This window comes from Canis lupus, chromosome 27, assembly GCF_011100685.1.
Source record: "Canis lupus familiaris isolate Mischka breed German Shepherd chromosome 27, alternate assembly UU_Cfam_GSD_1.0, whole genome shotgun sequence".
NCBI classification, from domain to species: Eukaryota; Metazoa; Chordata; class Mammalia; order Carnivora; family Canidae; genus Canis; species Canis lupus.
Window position 1 is genome coordinate 3,355,299 of NC_049248.1, and position 24,215 is coordinate 3,379,513.

Sequence of the window (24,215 nt, forward strand, 5' to 3'; positions counted from 1 at the left end):
CTCGGGCCGTACATTTAAGTGTGGTGAGAGTAAATTTGTGACACTGCTACTCTCTTCACTCCTTTTAAGCTCTGAATTGGATTACTCCCATTTCCTGCTGCCCCCATTATGCACGCATCATGCATACCCATGCCCACACAAGCTGGTGTCTAAAACTAGCTTCAGGAAGAAGCCAGAAGAGTTTTAGGCTCTAAGGTAAACAAGAGAAAAGAAAACCTTTCCAAAAAAAGACTCACTCCTGGTAGCTTTAATTTGAAAGTAGGGAAAATGCAACTACTTGCATAAACAGAATGTGAAGGTATAACTTTTTCCTGCTCTCTTCCTGTCCAATCAAGAGAGAAAATGAGGACATCAAATAATCTGTCAATAAAAGTTTATTGCTTACTCACTTTGTAGAATAAGGCTTATGTTTCAGGACCTATTAGGTAAGCTGCTTTTTTTTTTTTTTTTTAAACTTTTAGGGATAGAGGGAACAAGAGACCGAAGTCTGTCAGCCTGCATCTTGGAAATATGCTGGAGTCCACCCACCCTTGATGACTGGGGACCTTATTCGGCTCCACTAATGTGAAGTCAGACACCATCCTCAGGCTGTTTTTCAATTTCCTTGATAAATCCACAGGGTTTCTATGCCAGTGGTAAAGCTAACTCAAAGCAGGCTGAGTGACCTTGGCTGGCCCCTCTGGGACTAGAGGGGCACTGGCGCCAGTAAAGAAAACGATGCTGTCACTACCAACTCAAAAAGCCACCTAGCAATGTGCCACACATCATCCTCTGGAGTGCATATGTGTTCACACACACGCAGACGCACACAAGCGTATGCATGTGTACACTTCCCCCAGGGGCTGAGGCTAGGACAGGCATCCCACATCAGATGGATAAATAGCAGGTCTGTCCTGCCAGCTGTGTGCTCTCTCCCACCCAAAGAAAGCAGTAGAGACTCAGACAGCTGAGCCTGGAGTAGCCCACACAGTCTGTTACCAGAACCAGTGTGTGTGAGGCACTTGGGGGCAGCAAGATGGAATCAGAAAGAGAAATCATCAACCTCCAAGTAAGTTCTCTCTGGGACAGGGGAAGGAGGGTGGAGAGGGAGAGAAGAGGTAAAGTTGAGGGAAGGAAGGATTAATATTTCGGTCACTTGATATTCCCCCCCTCCTCTCCCTTTCCTTCTTACTCACCCCCTTCTCCAAATGTTCCCTAGGTTTTGTCTCTTTATTATCTTTCCATTTCCTTGTCTGGTTCTTTTCTTGTTTTGAAATATGTGAGAATGGGGTTGTTTAAATCCCTCTTGGCCTCTGCTTCCTCTTGTCAGTCAAAGAGCTAATTAGATTCGTATTACCAGAAGATGATTTCACATTCGGCACAGCTCTTTCCTCCAAACCCCAGGACAGAGAGACTTATTTGGGAGCTGCCGGGCAGTTCTCTGGAGACAAGGAAAGATATGAGTTTTAGAGTTAAGAAGAGAGACAGCTGGCCAACTTTGCATTTTACAGGTTGGAAAAAACTGGAGCCACTCCTCAGCTGTCTCCACAAAGCTCTCCTGTGTAGGACAGAGTGTCTTATTTGGACAGGGGTAAAAAGGAAGCCAGTATAATCTGCTAGGAGGAGGCAGAGACATGCGTCTCTCCCTACCTGGGACAGGCTGAGAGGGCATCAGAGGTTCCAATCCACCAATGTACGGGAAGGGGATGGGATGATCTGGTGAGAAGACAGCCAGGTCCCTGGAACTGACACTCTCTGACTCTGTCTAGTGAATAAAGTCAATCCTTCTGTAGGAATCATACGGGTTGTATGATAAAGTTTCATAGAGTTGGACAATTACAGAGGGAGAAGAACTCTGAGACCAAGATTTTTTATCATGACATCTGTTCTTCAGATAAAAGCTTCAACAGCGTCCTGGTATATGCTTCTGATAAACAAGGAGCTGCTGTGTGTGTTGGGCATGGTGATGCAGGCCTGCAGAGCCTCCGCCCTCAGCCCCACCACCCCTGAGACATGACCAGGGAAGTTCTAGGGTCACCTGGACTACTGTGTCAAGGCCGTCGATCTAGTACAACAGCCAAATAGAGTTGTCATACAGCCCCAAACATGTTCCCAATCCAGGGTTTGCTGGTCCTTCTGCTGGACTATTCTTTCCCTTGGCTGGCTCCTTTCTAGTATGCTCAGATCTCAGCTCAAATGTTACTGCCTCAGGGAGACCTTCCCTTCACCCTCTATAGGGGAACCCTCCTTCCAATTTGTCTTTATTACTTGTTTTATTTCTTCCATAGCACTGCTCACTATGAAGCCACATTGTTTGATTACTTATCCAACTGAATCAACCTCATGAAAACATAAATGCCATTAAAGCAGGACCTCCCCTGTTGCTTCCATTACTGTAGCCCTAGTGCCCAAGGCACTGCTTTGTACACAGTAGTTGCTCAGAAAATATGTGTAAGGGAATGACTTAAAGAAATAATGAAGTAGAGGGGATCAATAATACATATAAGGTCACTTAACCCAACCCTGACAGAGTCAGGATCTCAACACAAGTCTTCTGACCCTGGGGTGTATTTTTTTTAAGATTTTATTTATTTATTTATTTATTTATTTATTTATTTGAGAGAAAGAGAGCAAAAGCACAAGCAAGGAGAAGGACCAAGGGAGAGGAAGAAGCAGACTCCCCACTGAGTGGAGAGACAAATGCAGGGATCACCCCATGATCCCACCCCGAGATCATGACCTGAGCCAAAATCAGATGCTTAACTGACTGAACCACCCAGATGCCTCCCTGGGGTGTATTTTCTTATTACTTCTTCTAGTTCTTGCCTCCACTGGATCCTTAGTAGCTAAGGGAACGGTATTGCTCATTTTTAGGCTCTGAAGAACAAGTTTCTTATGTGCTGGTGAGTTAAACTATCCTGAGTTATGGGCTTAAGAATTCTACATTTGAAAGATGGTTCAGAAGGAAAGAGGTAGGTAGAACTAAGGAGGAGAAAATTATTGGCCAGGCCTTGATAAGTGTCACTATTTCTAGCAGATAACTGAAGTGTTAGGGTGGCTTTCTTTCCTTTACTAGAGTCATTCCCTCTTCTCCTATTGTACTCTTTTATTCTGGTATCTTATTCACATATTCCTTTGGCCATTTATTTTTTGGTCAGCCAGAAGGTCATCCATGAGTTTCCACATCTTCCTGTGGATCCAGCTCTCTGGATCCAATAAGGTTTCGGAACCTTTCTGGAAACAATCACTGGGGTCTTCTGAGAAGAAGGCAAGTTTGGATTAAGGACAGACAGAAATACCTGTCCCCTTGTAGTATGATTTTACCCTCTCCTCATGTGGCTGCTAACCACAGGAAATCCAGAGGCAAGATATATATATAAAGACCCTAGAATATTATGTACTGAATAAATATTAGTTCCTCTGTTTCTGAGAATGGTTTTCCAGGAACGGTAAAGTGATATTGACTGTAGCTAAGCCATTTCATCTATTAACAAATACTTATTAATCAATAACTCTATATTTCCCTCTGTACTTGTTAGGTATGGAAAAGTGTTCTTTATTTTATGAGGTCATTATAGTGGGTTGAATTTCTGTGTGAACCATATAGTGTTACTCTATTTTATAGCCCCAAGACTCATTTTTAAACTTGCAAAAGTATTATTTACCCCAGGAAAGACAGCTAGAAAGTATGTGAATAATTTACTGTTTTCCAGCCTGAACACCTCAAAGCCCACGTCCAAATAATGATGGCACAGTATTTAAACAGAGGCAACTCTCTTTACCATATAAATGTCGGTCTCCCCCTTATAATCCTGATCTTGAAGACTTCATTTTTGTTAAGTATGTAAATGAATTCCTATTCATCACTACCCCATTACCAAAACAAGCCAAACCAAAGGGAGAACAAATATTAAGTGAGCGTCAAAACTGTACTAAGCACAGTACAAATGCTTTCTCTGTTCTAACTTGTCTATACTATGATACCTGACCTTAGAAAGCTTATGATGTGGAAGAAATCTACACAACTACAATTACAAAGAAGCTGTTCAATTAAAACTGTATTTCCCAAAAATGTGGTACAATACCACTAATGGGTAGTAAAGGGACAACCAATGGCTGAGAATTTTTTATTGTAATGACAAGCTTTATAGTTTTAGTATGTATTACAAAAAAAAAAGGTAACTAATCCATCAAACCTGTGATTTCAAAATTTTTATTGCTCAGAATGAGGCTAAAGTAAGTGGTGTGATATGTTTTAAGACCTTATTCAGACCTTATGTATGTCATGGGCACACCCTGAACATTTGAATAATTGTATCTGTCTTAACTGTTCAGAAATGTGGCTGGTCTGGATGATATAAATCACAGGGGGGTATGTGTGTGTGTGTGTTCTTTCTTCTCATTAGAAAATTGCAAACAAGGTGCAACTGAAATTTGGAAAACTTTAATTTAAAAAACCTTATTGAAGCCTCTCTAATCAGTGCTGCAGGTATTTCCCAAGGTCAAAACCTGTGAGACCGAGATGGCTAGTAGGGGTCTCTCTCTTTCTACACCCAAGCATCTGTCCTCTCCCCGCCCTTAGTGGCAGCCCTGCCAGGGAACTAAAGTGACTCCTTTTCCAAGACTCTACCCTTGACTAGTTTTCCATCTCTCCTCCACTCCCAGAGCCTGGATGTATAAAAGGTGGAGGACAATCACTTTCTTCCCCTTCAATTGATGTTGCAAAGTATCGAGTTCAAGCCACTCTCCTTGCTTCTTCCCCAAATGGAGCTCCTCTTCTGCTTACAGATTACCTATGTAGACTCAGTCCACTGGCCCCTTTCTTCTACCTATGCTAGGTGTTGAGAGACACATGAAGATGGTCAAAGACAGACTCTTAGTAAGAGAAAGAAGATTTATACACAGTGAATGCAAATTCAAGGCAGAAAGGGTTAAGTACAGCAAGAGACAGAATGGAGGGGAGGTAAAAATTACTTATGAGTAGGAGGGCTATAGATTAAGTACTCTGGAAGTATTTCCAAATGGAAATTCCAGAAAAGAGTTTGGTAGTATGTATCAAGAGACTTAAAAATCACCCAGGTGGCTCCTGGGTGGCTCAGTTGGTTAAGCGTCTGCCTTGGGCTCAGATCCTGGCGCCCCGGGATTGAGCCCCACATCCACCTGGCTCCCTGCTCAGCGGGGAGCCTGCTGGCTGGCTCAGTAGATATAAAATGTGACTCTTGATCTCCGGGTTGTGAGTTCAAGCCCCACTTTGGGTGAGAGATTACTTAAAAAGACACAAACTTTAAAAAAGAAAAATGACTCAGTAACCCCACTTCTAGAATCAGCTTAAGAAAATAATCAGACATGTGTTCAGATATGTAAGATGGGGTCACTGAAGTATTGTGCAGAGCAAAAAAAAAAGGAGTATCCAAAAATGAGGGGATGATTAAATAAATTTTGGTGCATCTGTAAGTGGACATCATGAAATAATTTTTTTCCAGTGTTTGGGGATAATATTTAAAGAAATAGCAAAATGCTATTCCTATGTAAATCAAGAAAGTAGGATACAGAAGTGTATAAACATTTTACCCCAATTTTCTTAAAAAATCATACAGAAGAAATACGTGCAGGAAAACTACTCACAAGCAATACACCAAAATGTTAATACTGGTTATTTTGGGGTTATGAATGACTTACTTTCTTCTTTTACTTTACTTTTATTCTTACTTTTTATTTCCTTTACACATTTTTACCAATGCATATATTTAGAATAAAAAAAAACCCTTTAGTTTAAAAAAGAAAATTAGAGAAGCAGATGTGCCTATATGCAAATCTGTGAATTTGAGCAGATCTACACACACATATATATTTATTCTCGACTCTGACTACCATAGAAAATAAACAGCTGACTAATCTTTTGTGTAAGTAGGCATCTCCTTGTAAGTGGCCATCATCGCTCTTTTTAAAAGTTTTACGTGGTGTCTCCACTCTTGTTTTTTAATGTGTCAGTATTCTTCAAGAACAGATTTTAGGAATGTGAAATCCAGGGACAGACCTGCAGACTACTGAGTTTCTATTCAGCTCCTTCAGAGGGACATCAGACACGAGTAGGGAGGGGTGAGGTAGTTACATCCTGATTTAATTAGATCTTATACCTGACAACTTCAGTAACTTGAGCTTCTATCACCTAAAGGCAAATATAAAATCCTATATATTAAGTAGAAAGACAGATAACATAGATGATAGCTAGCTAGGTAGACAAACAGACAGATGGCAGAAGGATTTGGGACGATTTCTTGGAAGAGATAGTCATTGCTTAAACTTTGGAGAATGAATAGGACTTTGACCAGCAGAAGATATTCCAGTGGTAAGAACAAAGGTTGGAAGCAGGCAGGGCATCACAGGGTATATTTTGGGAAGGACAAGTAGTCTGATTTGTCTATGCTCTAAGGTGAATGGAGGAAAAACAGAGGGAAATATAGTTATAAAGGTAGGTTGGAACCGATTGTGATGGACAGTGAAGGCCATCTCCTTGAGGATGTGTTGACCAGTCACTCTGGTGACTGATGTTTTTTGCTCTGCAGAAGCACCTGAGCTCACAGGTGGAGTCTTAAAAAGGGGTGGGCAAGGAAAAGGAATGTGGCTAGGTCTTCCAAGACCTAAGGCCCCTCCCAGAGTTGAGCTTCTTTCTAAATGGGACTGGGAGGGGCTGTTAGTCTACTAGACCAAAGGCCTTGTTTATAGAAGAGAAAACTGAGTCTGGAGCTATGTGATGTTTAACTAGGTCTTAGAATCCTCACATACGATCTGCCCAAAGTCAGCCACGGCAGCATATCCAATGGACCACTAAAATACTCAATATATACTATAATTGTTGACTAATTCATAATTCAATTTGCCATGCACAATGAAAGCCTCTTCTAAATACATGATGAAATCTAATCCTCCCAACCATCCTGGCTGTCATTCTTCCATCTTTAATGGAAGAGGAAATGAAGCTCAGAAAGGTCAAGTACAAGACAGCAGAGTGAGAAAATGGCAGGGTGAGGACTCAGACCTAGGTCTTCTATTTGCTATATACTCTAGTTCAGTGGTTTTCAAATGCGATCACTGGAGCAGCAGTATCCCATCACTTGGGAATGTGTTAGAAATGCAAATTCTCAGCTCCCTCTCCAGACCTACTAAATCAGAAACTCTGGTGACTGGGCCCAGCAATCTGTATTTTAACCAGTCCTTCAGTAATTTTGATGCTCTCTAAAGTTTCAGAACCACTGCCCAGATACATTGCTGATTGATGAGGGGGTTGGTATGGAGGCTGCAAGCCTGGCCTCCTTTCTTTTTTTTTTTTTTTTTTAATTTTTTTAAAAATAAATTTATCTTTTATTGGTGTTCAATTTACCAACAACAGAATAACACCCAGTGCTCATCCCATCAAGTACCCCCCTCAGTGCCCATCACCCATTCACCCCCACCCCCCACCCTCCTCCCCTTCCACCACCCCTAGTTCGTTTCCCAGAGTTAGGAGTCTTTATGTTCTGTCTCCATTTCTGATATTTCCCACACAATCCTTCTCCATTCCGTTATATTCCCTTTCACTATTATTTATATTCCCCAAATGAATGAGAACATACAATGTTTGTCCTTCTCCAATTGACTTACTTCACTCAGCATAATACCCTCCAGTTCCATCCACTTTGAAGCAAATGGTAGGTATTTGTCGTTTCTAATGGCTGAGGAATATTCCATTGTATACATAGACCACATCTTCTTTATCCATTCATCTTTCGATGCACACCGAGGCTCCTTCCACATTTTGGCTGTTGTGGACATTGCTGCTAGAAACATCGGGGTGCAGGTGTCCCGGCGTTTCATTGCATCTGTATCTTTGGGGTAAATCCCCAACAGTGTAATTGCTGGGTCATAGGGCAGGTCTATTTTTAACTCTTTGAGGAACCTCCACACAGTTTTCCAGAGTGGCTGCACCAGTTCACATTCCCACCAACAGTGTAAGAGGGTTCCCTTTTCTCCGCATCCTCTCCAACATTTGTGGTTTCCTGCCTTGTTAATTTTCCCCATTCTCACTGGTGTGAGGTGGGATCTCATTGTGGTTTTGATTTGTATTTCCCTGATGGCAAGTGATGCGGAGCATTTTCTCATGTGCATGTTGGCCATGTCTATGTCTTCCTCTGTGAGATTTCTGTTCATGTCTTTTGCCCATTTCATGATTGGATTGTTTGTTTCTTTGGTGTTGAGTTTAATAAGTTCTTTATAGATCTGGGAAACTAGCCCTTTATCTGATATGTCATTTGCAAATATCTTCTCCCATTCTGTAGGTTGTCTTTTAGTTTTGTTGACTGTATCCTTTGCTGTGCAAAACCTTCTTATCTTGATGAAGTCCCAATGGTTCATTTTTGCTTTTGTTTCTTTTGCCTTCGTGGATGTATCTTGTAAGAAGTTACTGTGGCCGAGTTCAAAAAGGGTGTTGCCTGTGTTCTCCTCTAGGATTTTGATGGAATCTTGTCTCACATTTAGATCTTTCATCCATTTTGAGTTTATCTTTGTGTCTGGTGCAAGAGAGTGGTCTAGTTTCATTCTTCTGCATGTGGATGTCCAATTTTCCCAGCATCATTTATTGAAGAGACTGTCTTTCTTCCAATGGATAGTCTTTCCTCCTTTATCGAATATTAGTTAACCATAAAGTTGAGGGTCCACCTCTGGGATCTCTATTCTGTTCCATTGATCTGTGTGTCTGTTTTTGTGCCAGTACCACACTGTCTTGATGACCACAGCTTTGTAGTACAACCTGAAATCTGGCATTGTGAGGCCCCCGCTATGGTTTTCTTTTTTAATATTCCCCTGGCTATTCGGGGTCTTTTCTGATTCCACACAAATCTTGAAATAATTTGTTCTAACTCTCTGAAGAAAGTCCATGGTATTTTGATAGGGATTGCATTAAACGTGTATATTGCCCTGGGTAACATTGACATTTTCACAATATTAATTCTGCCAATCCATGAGCATGGAATATTTTTCCATCTCTTTGTGTCTTCCTCAATTTTTTCAGAAGTGTTCTATAGTTTTTAGGGTATAGATCCTCTACCTCTTGGTTAGGTTTATTCCTAGGTATCTTATGCTTTTGGGTGCAATTGTAAATGGGATTGACTCCTTAATTTCTCTTTCTTCAGTCTCATTGTTAGGGTATAGAAATGCCACTGACTTCTGGGCATTGATTTTGTATCCTGCCATGCTGCCAAATTGCTGTATGAGTTCTAGCAATCTTGGGGTGGAGGCTTTTGGGTTTTAGGTAGAGTATCATGTCATCGGCAAAGAGGGAGAGTTTGACTTCTTCTTTGCCAATTTGAATGCCTTTAATGTCTTTTTGTTGTCTGATTGCTGAGGCTAGGACTTCCAGTACTATGTTGAATAGCAGTGGTGAGAGTGGACATCCCTGTCTTGTTCCTGATCTTAGGGGAAAGGCTCCCAGTGCTTCCCCATTGAGAATGATATTTGCTGTGGGCTTTTCGTAGATGGCTTTTAAGATGTTGAGGAATGTTCCCTCTATCCCTACACTCTGAAGAGTTTTGATCAGGAATGGATGCTGTATTTTGTCAAATGCTTTCTCTGCATCTAATGAGAGGATCATATGGCTCTTGGTTTTTCTCTTGCTGATATGATGAATCACATTGATTGTTTTACGAGTGTTGAACCAGCCTTGTGTCCCGGGGATAAATCCTACTTGGTCATGGTGAATAATTTTCTTAATGTACTATTGGATCCTATTGGCTAGTATCTTGTTGAGAATTTTTGCATCCATGTTCATCAGGGCTATTGGTCTGTAATTCTCCTTTTTGGTGGGGTCTTTGCCTGGTTTTAGAATTAAGGTGATGCTGGCCTCATAGAACGAATTTGGAAGTACTCCATCTCTTTCTATCTTTCCAAACAGCTTTAGTAGGATAGGTATGGTTTCTTCTTTAAACATTTGATAGAATTCCCCTGGGAAGCCATCTGGCCCTGGACTTTTGTGTCTTGTGAGGATTTTGATGACTACTTCAATTTCCTCCCTGGTTATTGGCCTGTTCAGGTTTTCTATTTCTTCCTGTTCCAGTTTTGGTAGTTTGTGGCTTTCCAGGAATGTGTCCATTTCTTCTAGATTGCCTAATTTATTGGCGTATAGCTGTTCATCATATGTTTTTAAAATCGTTTGTATTTCCTTGGTGTTGGTAGTGATCTCTCCTTTCTCATTCATGATTTTATTAATCTGAGTCTTCTCTCTCTACTTTTTAATAAGGCTGGCTAATGGTTTATCTATCTTATTAATTCTTTCAAAGAACCAACTCCTGGTTCTGTTGATCTGTTCCACAGTTCTGCTGGTCTCGATTTCGTTGAGTTCTGCTTGAATCTTTATTAACTCTCTTCTTCTGCTGGGTGTAGGATCTATTTGCTGTTTTTTCTCTAGCTCCTTTATGTGTAAGGTTAGCTTTTGTATTTGAGTTCTTTCCAGTTTTTGAATGGATGCTTGTATTGTGATGTATTTCCCCCTCAGGACTGCTTTTGCTGCATCCCAAAGATTTTGAACGGTTGTATCTTCATTCTCATTAGTTTCCATGAATCTTTTTAATTCTTCCTTAATTTCCTGGTTGACCCTTTCATCTTTTAGCAGGATGGTCCTTAACCTCCACGTGTTTGAGGTCCTTCCAAACTTCTTGTGATTTAGTTCTAATTTCAAGGAATTATGGTCTGAGAATATGCAGGGGACGATCCCAATCTTTTGGTATCGGTTCAGACCCGATTTGTGACCCAGTATGTGGTCTATTCTGGAGAAAGTTCCATGTGCACTTGAGAAGAATGTGTATTCAGTTGAGCTTGGATGTAAAGTTCTGTAGATATCTGTGAAATTCATCTGGTCCAGTGTATCATTTAAAGCTCTCATTTCTTTGGAGATGTTGTGCTTAGAAGACCTATCGAGTATAGAAAGAGCTAGATTGAAGTCACCAAGTATAAGTGTATTATTATCTAAGTATTTCTTCACTTTGGTTATTAATTGATTTATATATTTGGCAGCTTCCACATTCGGGGCATATATATTGAGGATTGTTAAGTCCTCTTGTTGGATAGATCCTTTAAGTATGATATAGTGTCCCTCTTCATCTCTCACTACAGTCTTCGGGGTAAATTTTAGTTTATCTGATATAAGGATGGCTACCCCTGCTTTCTTTTGAGGACCATTTGAATGGTAAATGGTTCTCCCACCTTTTATTTTCAGGTTGTAGGTGTCCTTCTGTCTAAAATGAGTCTCTTGCAGACAGCAAATAGATGGGTCCTGCTTTTTTATCCAGTCTGACACCCTGCGCCTTTTGATGGGGTCATTAAGTCCATTCACGTTCAGAGTTACTTTCGACAGATATGAGTTTAGTGTCATCATGGTATCTATTGAGTCCTTGTTTTTGTGGATTGTTCCACTGAACTTCTTCTTAAAGGGGAATTTTAAGAGTCCCCCTTAAAATTTCTTGCAGAGCTGGTTTGGAGGTCACATATTCTTTCAGTTCCTGCCTGTCTTGGAAGCTCTTTATCTCTCCTTCCATTTTGAATGAGAGCCTTGCTGGATAAAGTTTTCTTGGTTGCATGTTCCTCTCATTTAGGACCCTGGATATATCCTGCCAGCCCTTTCTGGCCTGCCAGGTCTCTGTGGAGAGGTCTGCTGTTACCCTAATACTCCTCCCCATAAAAGTCAGGGATTTCTTGTCTCTTGCTGCTTTAAGGATCTTCTCTTTATCTTTGGAATTTGCAAGCTTAACTATTAAATGTCGAGGTGTTGAACGGTTTTTATTGATTTTAGAGGGGGATCTCTCTATTTCCTGGATCTGAATGCCTGTTTCCCTCCCAGATTAGGAAAGTTTTCAGCTAGGATTTGTTCAAATACATATTCTGGCCCTCTGGCCCTTTCGGCGCTCTCGGGAACCCCAATTAAACGTAGGTTTTTCTTCCTCAGGCTGTCTTTTATTTCCCTTAATCTATCTTCATAGCCTTTTAATTGTTTGTCTCTTTTTTCCTCAGTTTCCCTCTTTGCCATCAACTTGTCTTCTATGTCACTCACTCCTTCTTCCACCTCGTTAACCCTTGTCGTTAGGACTTCTAGTTTGGATTGCATCTCATTCAATTGATTTTTAATTTCTGCCTGATTGGATCTAAATTCTGCAGTCATGAAGTCTCTTGAGTCCTTTATGCTTTTTTCTAGAGCCACCAGTAGCTGTATAATAGTGCTTCTGAATTGGCTTTCTGACATTGAATTGTAATCCAGATTTTTGTAACTCTGTGGGAGAGAGGACTGTTTCTGATTCTTTCTTTTGAGGTGAGGTTTTCCTTCTAGTCATTTTGCTCAGTGCAGAGTGGCCAAAAACAAGTTGTATTGGGAAAAGGAGAAAAAGAGAGGAGAGAAAGAAGAAAAGAAAAGAGAAAAAGAAAAAAGAAAAAAGGAAGAAAAAAAGAAAAAAAAGAGAAGAAAAAGAGAAAGAAAAAGAAAGAAAGGGGAAAAAAGGGGTGGGGGAAGCAAACAAATCAAAAAGCAAAAAAGAAAAAAATACAAAACAAACCACGGGGGAGTATCTTCTGCTTCTGTATACTTTAAGTCCCTTGACTTCCCCCTGAAACTTGTCCGTCCAGCTGGTCTTCTGGGGGAGGGGCCTGCTGTGCTGATTTTCAGGTGTTAGCACTTGGGGGAGCTGCTCTGCCCCCTGCCTGGTGCAGGGCTCGGTGGGGGTTGTTTACCCCGTGAGGCCCCAGGAGGAACAACCGCAGTGGCAGCGGCCAGCTCTGGAGCCTGTATTCAGCTCCCACAGTAACTACAGAGCTCTCCTTCCTCAGGGCCTGGAGGCTCCAGGGCGGGGCCGCTGATCTGCTCAGCTCGGGGCAGGAGCGTCCTTGCAGTCCTGGGCCCTCCCGGCCTCTGCCTGTCCCCGGGGGGAGGCCGGATCCTGGGCTGTGTCCCGGCGCCCTGTGCTCCGGGGCCTGCGTTGTTGGATTCGCGCTCCCACCTGGCCTCCTTTCTCCCAGATAATCCTAGATAAGCCAAGGAATAGCACTTGTGCTGGACCAGGAGTAAGGCAGGGATCAGAATCAGGCAGAGATGCTGGCAAAGCAAGAGGCTCATGCTGGATCAGATGCTAGGGCCTGGGAACTACCAGTCACTTTTTTTTTTTTTTAAGATTTTATTTATTTATTCATGAGAAACAGAGAGAGAGAGAGAGAGGCAGAGACACAGGCAGAGGGAGAAGCAGGCTCCATGCAGGGAGCCCAACATGGGAGTCGATCCTGGGTCTCCAGGATCCCGCCCTGGGCCGAAGGCGGTGCTAAACTGCTGAGCCACCCAGGCTGCCCTACCAGTCACTTTTTGAGAGCACAAAGGATCTAAGTCTCACAAGCCCAAACTTCTTGTTTCAACGTGGAGCACCACCACACTGTCATTGCTACTACTTGCCTGCCACATACTTACGGGGATTTATACCCACTCTGATGAAAGATGGTTTGGGATGACTCCAGGAAAGAGTGTATTAGACAAGCCTCGGGAAATGAAGCATTAGGAAGGGCACAGGTGAAGACGGATGTCTCTGTCCTGTCACCCAGCCCAGCCTTACACAAAGAGAGAAGGACAACTGTAGGCAAGGGTGGACTTTCCCACAGGCCATGGACACTTGGGGTGGAGGTAGGGAGGTATTCCCTTTCTGTAGGGGTGGAGCAAAAAGAGCCCAGGAATACAGGACTTTGGGGATGGGAGGAAGGAGGGCAGGGGGCACCTGCCAGGTGGGAGAGAGTTGCATCCTGCAATCTGGAACATCTCTACACAAAGGCTAACCGGTATCCTAAAGTGGTGAGCCTCAGAGCTGGAAGTCCACCAGGCTCCACGCCAAGAGAATGGAAAACCCTGGGCCTCTCCAGAGGTGAGCTCCCTTTCCAAAGCCCCATTCAGGGAACTGGGACTGTTCACCTCCACATGCAAGAATCCGGTCTTGGTCTTTGTGTTTGTGAGCTTACCCTGTCTCCCAGGCATGGAGTCCGGGGACCCATTTTCTACCTGGATACCCATTTGCAAGTTCTCATCTATACACAGCTGGGCTGGTAACATTCATGTGGCTGGGACCTCCCCTACCACCACCCCCTTCAGCTGCAGTTTCCTAGAAATATGACTGCCCCAGGGTCAGGATTCAAACAGGCTCAATCCCAAGGGATAGCAGGGCAGGGCGGGTCTGGCAGCATTGGCACTTTAATGCCGCGCCCTGTCTCTCGTCTCCCAGGTTTTCACAGCGATCTATGTCTTTTAGTGCTCAGCCATACACCGTGTTGTGAACTGCCTTCAACAGGGTTGGGTTGGGAGTGGGGAGCAGAAGTCCTGCAAAGGCCCACGGCTTGTCCTGGCCACCACAGCAGAATCTTGGTGAACCAGATCCCCCGGTGCCTTCCCAGCCCCATGGAACCTCCAAGCTGCCGAGCTCGGTGCTCTCAGGCCCTCAAGGAGCAGGAATTGGACAGGAGTTCCACAGCCTCTGTCCCAGCTGAGATCACTCCTCTCCAGAAAGAAGGAAAACATCTCCTGGTGATTATGGGGGACTTGAAGAGAAGGGATGGAGAGGAACAAAGAGTAGACAGCTTTCTGCTCACTTTAGTTTCCAGTGGCATCCCAAACCCCAAGAGTTCAGTATGGCCTGTGGGGTCTCCACGCGCTTTTCCCAGTACTTAGCGGCCAGCAGGGGGCTGCCCCTGAGACTGAGATGGAGAGATAGAAGCAGAGAGCCAGAGAGCAGCCCTGTTGTTTTGTTTTCCATTCTCCACGTGATCTGCAGTACTTTTCCTCCTTCCCATTAGAAGTCCGCCTCCTCCCTACCATCCTGATGTGACCTACTTATCTACTCCCTTTAAAGGGAGGTACTCTGGAAGACATCCCAGTCCAGGGCGGTTCTGTCTGATTCTCAAAGAGACAAGTTGTCTCTTTAATAAGGGAACTCCAGAAGCTGTAAAATCTGGGGTAGGGGCCAGGGTGGTGAGGTAGTGAGTAGGTCAGATAAGGTTAGGGAGCCTGAGGAGCAAGGAGCGCGCTCAACGGCGGCATGGCTTTGGCCATCATGATGGATCCGTGCCATGACTAAGGGAAATAGGTTCTGGACCGAGCAAAGGGTGGTGGAAGCAACAGATATTGACTGCTGGAGAGAGTGTAAAAAAAAGAAATAAAAACAAAATTCCAGCTCTTGAAGGTTTCTGCCCTGAGTTCACTGAGCTATCTAATCTCCCAGCACTAGTTCCCTTACCTGTGAAATGAGGATAATAATTTTGACCACAGGAAATAGATGAAAAGATTAAATTCTTTACCCCAGCCCTGTTCCTTCCTAAAGAAAACCCAACCAGGTCTCAGAATATTGGCACAGAGGTGACAACGGCTGCCACTTGTTTATACGTACCTGTTCTGTGGGAGGCACTGTAGATATAGTTTAAATTCCATAAGGAGTGCATTATGCCCAATAAGGCATCTGAGGCTCAGAGAAGTTAAATCACTTATGCAAAGTTGCACAGCTAGCAAGCAACAGAGTGGAGGTTCACACTCATGACTGTCTGATTCAAGGGCGTGTGCTTAAACACACCTCCCCTGGACAGTAACGTCACCAGCCTTAATGAGAAAGGATCTGGCAAAACCCTTGTCCCCAAATCTCAGTAAATCTGGAGTGCTGAGTCAGATAGGGGCTGGAGGACTCAAACAATAATTGAGCTGTATAATGATATCATTTTATGCTAATCTTGGCACCGACGAGAGATTGTCTTGCAGTCTGGAAGTCTATAAACGCCTATCTGGTCTCTAGCCACTGGGCCTCCAGTCTGGCCTCCCTCCAATCCATTCTCCTCACTGTAGCCACAGAGAACATTTTCCTGCTTCTATCCTTGGTTCCCAGCTGCCCTCAGGATTCCATCCAGACCCAATGTGGCCACAGCCTATCTTGTCCTTAGTGGATCTGAGGCCTGGGAGGCCCTACTCCATTTGTATCAAATGTATTAAAATATACCCGTATCGTTCACTATATATCAATTTTTTAATGTAAAAAATTCTGAAAGGATTTTTAAAGACTTGAAGGTTGAAATGACTCATTTAAATGTTCAGTTTTCTTTTTTAAAATTTTTTATTGAAGTTCGATTTGCCAACAAAACATTCTGTTTTTATATGTAGATGCCAATACATTTTCTTCAGGTCTCAAATCTTTGGGGCCTTTGGAAAGCTCATGAGTAAGATACACATGGTATGTATGGGTGAAACAGCACTTGCTGCAGCCCCTGGCCACCTGCCATGCATGTCAGGCTTCTGTAAATACTGTTTCCTTGGGTTAGAATTGTGTTTCTTTTTCCAGAACTGTACCTGCTTATACCATTCCCCCTCTCCCTCAGTGCTCTGCAGTTTATTTATTTGACCTTAGTTCCTAGGTGCTTAACCTCTCAGCTTCCTTGTATATAAGATAGGAATAATGATACTTACTTCTTAATGCTTTTAAGAGGATAAAATCAGTTAACACACCAAAACCTTGCTATACAGAGTATGATTCATGCACCATCACAGGGGAGGTGGTTAGAAATGTAGAATCTCAGGACCTACCCCAGATGTACTGATCAGAATCCACCGGTTAACAAGATCCCCAAGTGACTGGAATGTTCATTTAAGTTTGGGGAGCACTGGATTACAGCACTCCAAACAATGCCTGCTCCATAATCAATACATGCTAGCCATGTTATTAGTATTGTTGTGTTTATTAAAGGTCAATTTTTTAAAAGATTTTTATTTATTCATGAGAGACACAGAGAGAGAGGCAGAGACATAGGCAGAGGGAGAAGCAGGCTCCTTGCAGGTATCCTGATTCAGAACTGGATCCCAGGACCCCAGGATCATCTGGGGACCTGAGCCAAAGGCAGATGCTCAACCACTGAGCCACCCAGGTGCCCCCAAAGGTCAATTTTTTATAGTTGTCTCCAGCTTCCCCTCTGACCCTACTTTTAACTTCCAAACTCTAGTTCAGTGCTTTTCAAGTGGAGCCTCTGCAGCACACTTGCATTCTGGGAGCTGGATGATGCCTGGCATTTCAGCCAAATGCTGAGGTTAGTCAAGACCTCTTTCCTACTCTCAGGTAGCCTCCCTCCATCTACAGAGGGAAATAGCTAAGGAAATCACAACAGACAGTGTCATAAGAATTACCAAAAAAAGGGATATAGGGGTGCCATAAGGGGCAGCTGGCCTATATTGTGGGGGCAAGGAAAGTGCTCTCCAATCTAAGACCTGAGGCTGCCTTCAGTGCTATTCCTCTAGGGTGTATTGTGTTAGAAGAAAAATACACTTTAACTTTTCTCAGGCAGGTGCTCTCTGCAGTGGACTGACTTGCTAGTAGAAAGGGGCCTGGAAATTCTGGGAAAACCTAGGCCCTTGATGTTTGCTGCCCCAAGCAAACAAGGGAACCCATAGGAGTTTGAGTGTAGACACTACTTGGCGTCCTGGTATGACCCCCCAGTCACTTAGAAAAGACCAATGGTTTCGTTGCAAACCGGACCTTCAGTAGTGGTGCAATTCTCTCGGAAGCTCGGTCTCCCCATTTCCAGAACTAGAATAGCGATACCCCCTCTACAGCCCGGGGGGGCGGGGGTGGATTGTGAGGATTGCTCCAAGGCACAAAAGTCAGGCTCCAGGCACACTGTAGGGGCGGGATCAAGTGTTCCTCCTCCGTGATCCGTGCGGCCGGCAGCGCGGTGGGCTCAGGCCCGAGGGCCGGGCCGGGCCGGATCTTCAGGACCCGTCAACACCCGAGTCCTTCAAATACCCTCCTCCCTTCCCTCCTCCCCACCCCCGGCTGCAGGCTGAGGTAGGCTGCGGGCGCGGGCTTGCACGGTCTCCCCGCAGCAGAAGCCGCCGCAGCTGGAGGGGACGGGTCCGTTCGGGCCACAGGTGCGCCAGGTCCGGAGGGAAGAGAAGGCGCCCTGGGAGGGGTCAGCCCTCGACGGATGCCTGAAAGCCCCAGAACAGAGCGGGCAGTGTGGCCACGGGGAGCCTCGGGCAGCCGGCCTGCCCTTAAGAGGTGCGCTCGCGGGCGGGTGGATACTGCCTTCAGAAGGAAGACACCGCGGCCGCGAGGGCGGCCCGGGGGCGGCCGGCAGTCCCGCAGCCCGACCTGGCGGGAGCGGTCGGCGGAAGAGGCCGCGCGGCCAGGGGGCCTCGGATTGGCTGAGGGAGGCTCGCGCCGCGCGTAGGGCCGGGGGCGGGGCCGGGGGCGGGGCCGGTCGCAGGTCCGCTGACTCCCGCCCAGCCGGCCGCGAAGGGGGAAGCTGGCCGGAGGGCTCGCTTCGCTGTCCGGCCGCGGAGCCCGCTGGCGGTTGGTCTTGAGCTCTTGCTACGTGGCTGTCCGTCTTCCTTCTCCAGCGGAAGGCCGAGGGCCGTCCTCGCCGGCTGCTGAAGCAAAACAACCCCGCCCCGCCCCCGCCCGGCCTGGCCTCGGCTCCGCTCGCGACGGCCGGTCGGCTCGGGTCCGGGGGGCCGAGGGGCCTCTTCCTGCGCCGGGTCCCGGGCGCACTTGCTGCTCGCGGTGGGTGGAGCGCGGTCGGGGCCATTTCGGTTCCTTCTTGGCCTGGAGTCCATGGCTTCCTGCCGACTTTCCCCTAGGCTTCCCTTAGGTTAATAATAGCTACGTTCTCTGAGCACTTACTTTGTATCTAGCAGACACTTTGCATATTTATTTTTATAGTTCAAGGCGACTTTGTAGCTATCATTCACCCCAATTTCAGAAGTTCGCAGAAGTTAACTTGCCGAATGTCACAGCCCGCAGGTCGTTCCACGGGGATTCACATCCTATAGGCGTCGGAGCCGTCGCTGGGCACGTCCCCCTGTCGTGCTCCCCGGCTCAGGCCTTTGCCAGGAGCGTGCTGAAGTCTGATGATGGGCAGCTAAAGTCTGCCCTAAAGCCACATTGTCTTCAAAGACATTTTTTGGGCCGGACTAGGAAACAACCTAACTCTGGGGCAATATAGAAAAGATGCCTTTAGAACCTGTCTCTTTAGCACAGAGATATAATCAAACCTAGTGATGCGGAATTCTTTCCTGACTTCCATGAGAGGGATCCTGGCTTGGGGCGCATTCCTCCCCCCTTGCACATACCCCTTCCTCTCCCCTTCATCCTGCCGAGAAAGAGAAAGAACAAGCCATTGAATTTGTCCAAACCTCTCCAATTGGAGCTCACCTGTAAATCGAGCATAAATAAAACCAATCTTGAGAAGGGGAAAGTGAGGCACCCTTAGCAACTCAATACAATCACTTTCTGGTGCTCAGAGTGCTTGAGAACGACAACAGTGCCCCTGGTCCTATCCTCATCACCCCATAGTAGACACACCTCATGTCCTCCTTCTCAGAGGGTAGGACTGTTCAAGAAGGTGGACGCGGTAGCTTTGAAAGCCAGAGAACATTATACGTGGAAGACAAGATTTTTGTTTTGATGAGACATCAGTAAGGCAATGGCTGTTTATTATTTTAAACGAGTAAAAGCAAAGCGTCGAATAATTCCACCTTGTAAAGATAATTACAGAAGAGAAAAGCCTGAAACCCACCTGGAGGACCTATACTTGAAGATCCGTAGACACACAGCATGCAAACAATTTATGAAGAACACTTCTCACCCCCATTTCCAACCTACAGCCCTCCACTCCTCTGGACTGAAATTGGAACAAGGTTGCAGGACAGAGAGGGAGGGCGGTGGGGATGATCCTTTTTTAACATATGAGTAAACACAATACAAACAGGTCCTTTAAAAATAAGGAATACCGGGGGTGCCTGGGTGGCTCTGGTCATGATTCCAGAGACCCAGATGGAGCCCCACATTCTCTGGTCTCCTTGCTCAGTGGGGAGTCTGCTTCTCCCTCTCCCCCTGCTCCTTCTAGTGCTCACACACACACTCTCTCTCAAATAAATTTTTTAAATCTTTTTTTAAAAAAACACAAGGAATACCCTTAAAAAGGGAGGATAAGTTACTAACTAGTTGAGCACAGGAGATCCTGGAGCTGTTAAAAGGGAGCTCTGAGCAGAGCTGTTCCTCTAGGGTGTATTGTATTTGAAAGAAATACATTTTAACTTTTCTCAGGCCAGAAGCCCTGCTACCTACTGTTTTCTAAAGCTTCAGTTTCCCGGTTCGGAAAATAAGGACTTTGGGTGTGAGGGTTCCTAAGCTGCCCCCAAGTTTGGAAACTCCTAATTCTGCAATACCCTGATATTTTCATTAAGTGATGTTCAACTCCTCCATCTCAATAACATGTTAATCATCTGACTGACTGCTCAGCTTTCCTGCTTTATGAGATCATCACTGCCAGTTCCAAGTGCATTTGGCTGCCAGAGAGCAAACATTCCATGTGTGAACTGGGGATACATATTGCTGTGATAATAGGTCTGGCAAATTTGAAGCATGCTGATTTAATCTGAAATAGCACAATGCTCCAACACACTATTGAGGACCTGGGCCTGGGGCAAAGCTTCCTAATTTGCTTTCAGGTGGCATCCATCATAATGGCTCAGGGCTTTGAGAAGGTAAAATATAACTTCCCATCGTCAGTTATCCAGTCCACAACCCACCTTGCGTCAGGTAAGATTCATTACACCTGGACAACCATCAGGCTTGCCTACGAAGCTGAGGTTCCACCTGGTCTGATCCACAGTTGGCTCTACCACGGTCCTCAGGAGGCACTGTGGAAATCTATGTATATTGCATGACTAAATACAGACATGGCAAATAGTCATGATCTCTCAGTAACATCCCACACATAGTTTCCAGAAGGCATCAGTAGCTCCTTATAGGTACCTCAAAACATCAAATCCATAGATGAGGCCCATAGGTTAAGGTAGGGAATGGGCTTCTTTTTTTTTCTTTGCAGGTTAATTCTCACACAGTGTTCTGAGTGCCATCGTTCAGATGTAGAAACACAGAGAAGGTAGGAAAGGGCTGGGGAAAGGGGTACCTTGATTGAACAGCTTTTGCATAGTGGTAAAGAATATAAGGTCTGGAGCTAGACTGTTTGGGTTCAAATCCTGCATCTTCCACTTCCTTGGTGTGCTAACTTAAAGCAAGTTACTTAACATCTCTGTGCCTCAGGTCCTTATAGAACTATCAATCATATAGAGCACTAAGAACATTGCTCCACGTTAGTGCTACCTAAATGTGACATTATTGCAGCAAGTCCCATGTTAACTGCCTTACACTTCTTTTTGAAAAGGAAGTTACTGAGTTCTACTCCACTAGTTATAACAATGTCTGTGACCAGGGGTATATGTGAGGAAGGATATAAACAGATATATGGACCAAACCCTTGTTTCTTCTACTAGGCCCTTCCGCATAGAGGGTTTCATCCCGTACCTGAGAGCTTTTTCTTTTTTTGACACCTTAATATGAATTGGAAATCTCTCCATGTCAGAGTATGTAGATCCACTTCATTCTTTTTAACTGCTGTGTGATATTACATAATATGAACATAGGATAGATTATTTACACATTCCCCTATATTTCTTGTGTACCTCATGTTTACTGTGTACAGTACAAGATGTGGGAGGAAGCATAGGTGGTAAAGTAGCAGAGAGTGTAGTTCTCCAAGAAGCTGGTGGGGAAATTTGGGACTTAGATGAAATAATCACAGACTAATAAAAGAAGGTATATAATAAAATATTAAATGGAATTCAAAACTAAGGGTCAATGCTTGTCATTGAATAGGAAATAGCAATACATTGTATAGAACAATGGAGCCTAGAGCCTGCCCCTCCTGGCAGCTTTGGCTGGGATGGAGAGAGGAAATTCACCCATAAGTCCTTAGTTCTTCCAGCCTCATTGAAAAATGACTCAGGACAAGAAAGACAAGTCTACGTTCCCTTAACAAGCTGCAACACAGCAGCACACTAGTGTCTCAGCTAGATGTGGAATGCAGCAGGGCTACATATTCTCTTGCCACTTGTCAGGCATGTGGACAGCACCTCCCTAGAGCAGTGCAGACATTTGTTCTCACCTCCAGTCTCTGGTAGAGTCTCATATTGTTCTTCTTGAATCCCAAGTGGTGCAGATAAATTCTTTAAGGCACAGTGACTTGACTCAAGGAACCCAAATAAGAACTCTTTTTTTTTTTTTTTTTTTTCTAAGTATGTTCCACATCCAGTGTGGAGCCCAGCACGGGACTTGGACTCATAACCCCCAAGATCAAGACCTGAGCTGAGATTAAGAGTCAGATGCTTAACCAACTGAGCCACACAGGTGCCCAGAGAACTTCCTTTCTTGAGATCCTCAGTCCTTTGTTTGGCTCTGCTTCCTTGGGAAGGATTCACAGGGTTGTGAGAACAGTTGCCCTATGAGGCTGAGGTAGACATTCTGTGGTTAGGTATTCATAAGCTTTAGCCAAAGCTGTACTTTTGGCTAAAGTACCCCACCCCTAAGCACTAATTTCCTCCTAAACCAGTAACACCTACCTGGTTGCCACAGAGAATTAGATTGTGTCAAAGTCCATACTTGATTTATCTTCCTTTTGCAAGTCCCTACCTGGCATCATTTTAATACCTTGGTTGGGAATAAACCTTTTGACTATCCTCGACCACTTGTTTTTTTGGTTTTTTGTTTTTATCCTTGACCACTTGTACTTCCATGCTTGCCTTTCTGTCTTTATTGATGAGATTGTCAATAGTCAACTAATAGAAAAATATTTATTAGGCACCTGCTATGTATTTAACTCTGTACAAAGCATAGGGTTGGGGATGCTGGTGGAGGGAGAGTTCTAAGAAAAGTGATTTGGGTCATCTGGGTGGCTCAGTCGATTTAAGCATCTGACTCTTGATCTCAGCTCAGGTCTCGATCTCAGGGTCATGAGTTCAAGCCCCACATTGGGCTCTAACACCAGGTGTGGAGACTACTAGAAAAAAGAAAAGTGAGACATGGTCCAGCTTTTGGGGACTAAAATCACTGATACACACAAGAACACAATAGAGTAGATCCTGAAACAGTCAAGGTAGACAGCACAGACCCTATGTGCTTTGAGAGAGCAGAGAAGCAACGTTGGAAGAAAATGGAGGGCTCAGTAAAGAGTTGCTATTGTCAGGAGCATCTCTTCTCACCTCCCAAATACTCCATGCCAGTTTCTTCTGGCAACCCTAGGGAGTGAGTTCAGGAAAACAGGATGATCCAATGTGGCAAACACTAACATTTTACTCGTGGATTCACAGAAAGTCAGTGTTTCCCTGATCATTTGGGAACCAACATTACTAGACTATATTTTTCCTGTAATATTTTATTTTCCAAACCAAGACAATGAATATTTGTAAACTCTTCCCCTACATTCATCAATTTTGCTACATTTACTTTACCTCTTACTATAAATGCATCCTCTTACCTTTTAGAAAGAAAGTTGCAAATATCCTCCCTAAATACTTCAGCATATATCTTCTAAGAAGGGCATTCTCCTGCCTAGCCCCAATATCATTATCACTCTGAAGAAATTTCACATTCATATACAGTTTATATTCACTTTTCCCAATTGCCACACAACAATGCCCTCTAGAGCTCTTATACAATCAAGGATTAGTCATTGCATTGGGTGTCTTTAACCTGCAACAGCACTCTACTCTATTTTTTGTTCTCTCATCATCTAGACATTTTTGAAGAATGCAGCTGAGTCATTCTGTAGAATGGCCCACAATTTGTTTTTTTCTTTTCAAATTTTCTATTTAAATTCTAGTTAGTTAACATAATTGTGCAGTTATGCTTTCAGGAGTAGAACTCAGTGATTTATACACTTACATACAACACTTACATCACTTATGTACATCACATACTCACTTGCATGCATCATATACATCACATATAACACACAAATCATATACATCACTTACATACAACATCCGGTGCTCCTCATAGTAAATGCCCTCTTTAGTACCCATCACTCATTTAGCCCATCCCCCACCCACCTCTGCCCATCAACCCTCTGTGTGTTCTCTGTTAAGAGTCTCTTATGATTTAAAAAAAAAGTCTCTTTGTGGTTTAATTCCTTCTCTCTTCCCATCCTACCATATGTTCATCTGTTTTGTTTCTTAAATTCCACATATGAGTAAAATCATATGGTGTTTATCTTTCTCTGACTGATCTGTTTCACTTAGCATAATACACTCTAGCTCCATCATGGTGTTGTGAATGGCAAGATATCATTCTTCTAGATGGCTGAGTAATATTCCGTTGTAT

General features: G+C 44.2%; 1 protein-coding gene across 4 annotated transcripts in view; it reads left to right on the forward strand.

Annotated features, from left to right (window-relative positions):
* Window positions 1–904: 904 nt before the first annotated feature.
* Window positions 905–24,215, forward strand: part of NINJ2 (ninjurin 2) — an 84,207-nt gene continuing 60,896 nt past the window's right edge. The window contains exon 1 of one of the 4 annotated variants that reach the window (XM_038576385.1): window positions 905–1,048. In XM_038576385.1, coding sequence (XP_038432313.1) covers window positions 1,016–1,048 — 33 coding nt within the window. In that variant the 5' untranslated portion in view covers window positions 905–1,015. Of the gene's footprint in view, window positions 1,049–20,157; window positions 20,595–24,215 lie in introns of those variants that run through there. The other 3 variants (XM_038576392.1, XM_038576393.1, XM_038576389.1) reach the window with 3 other exon arrangements.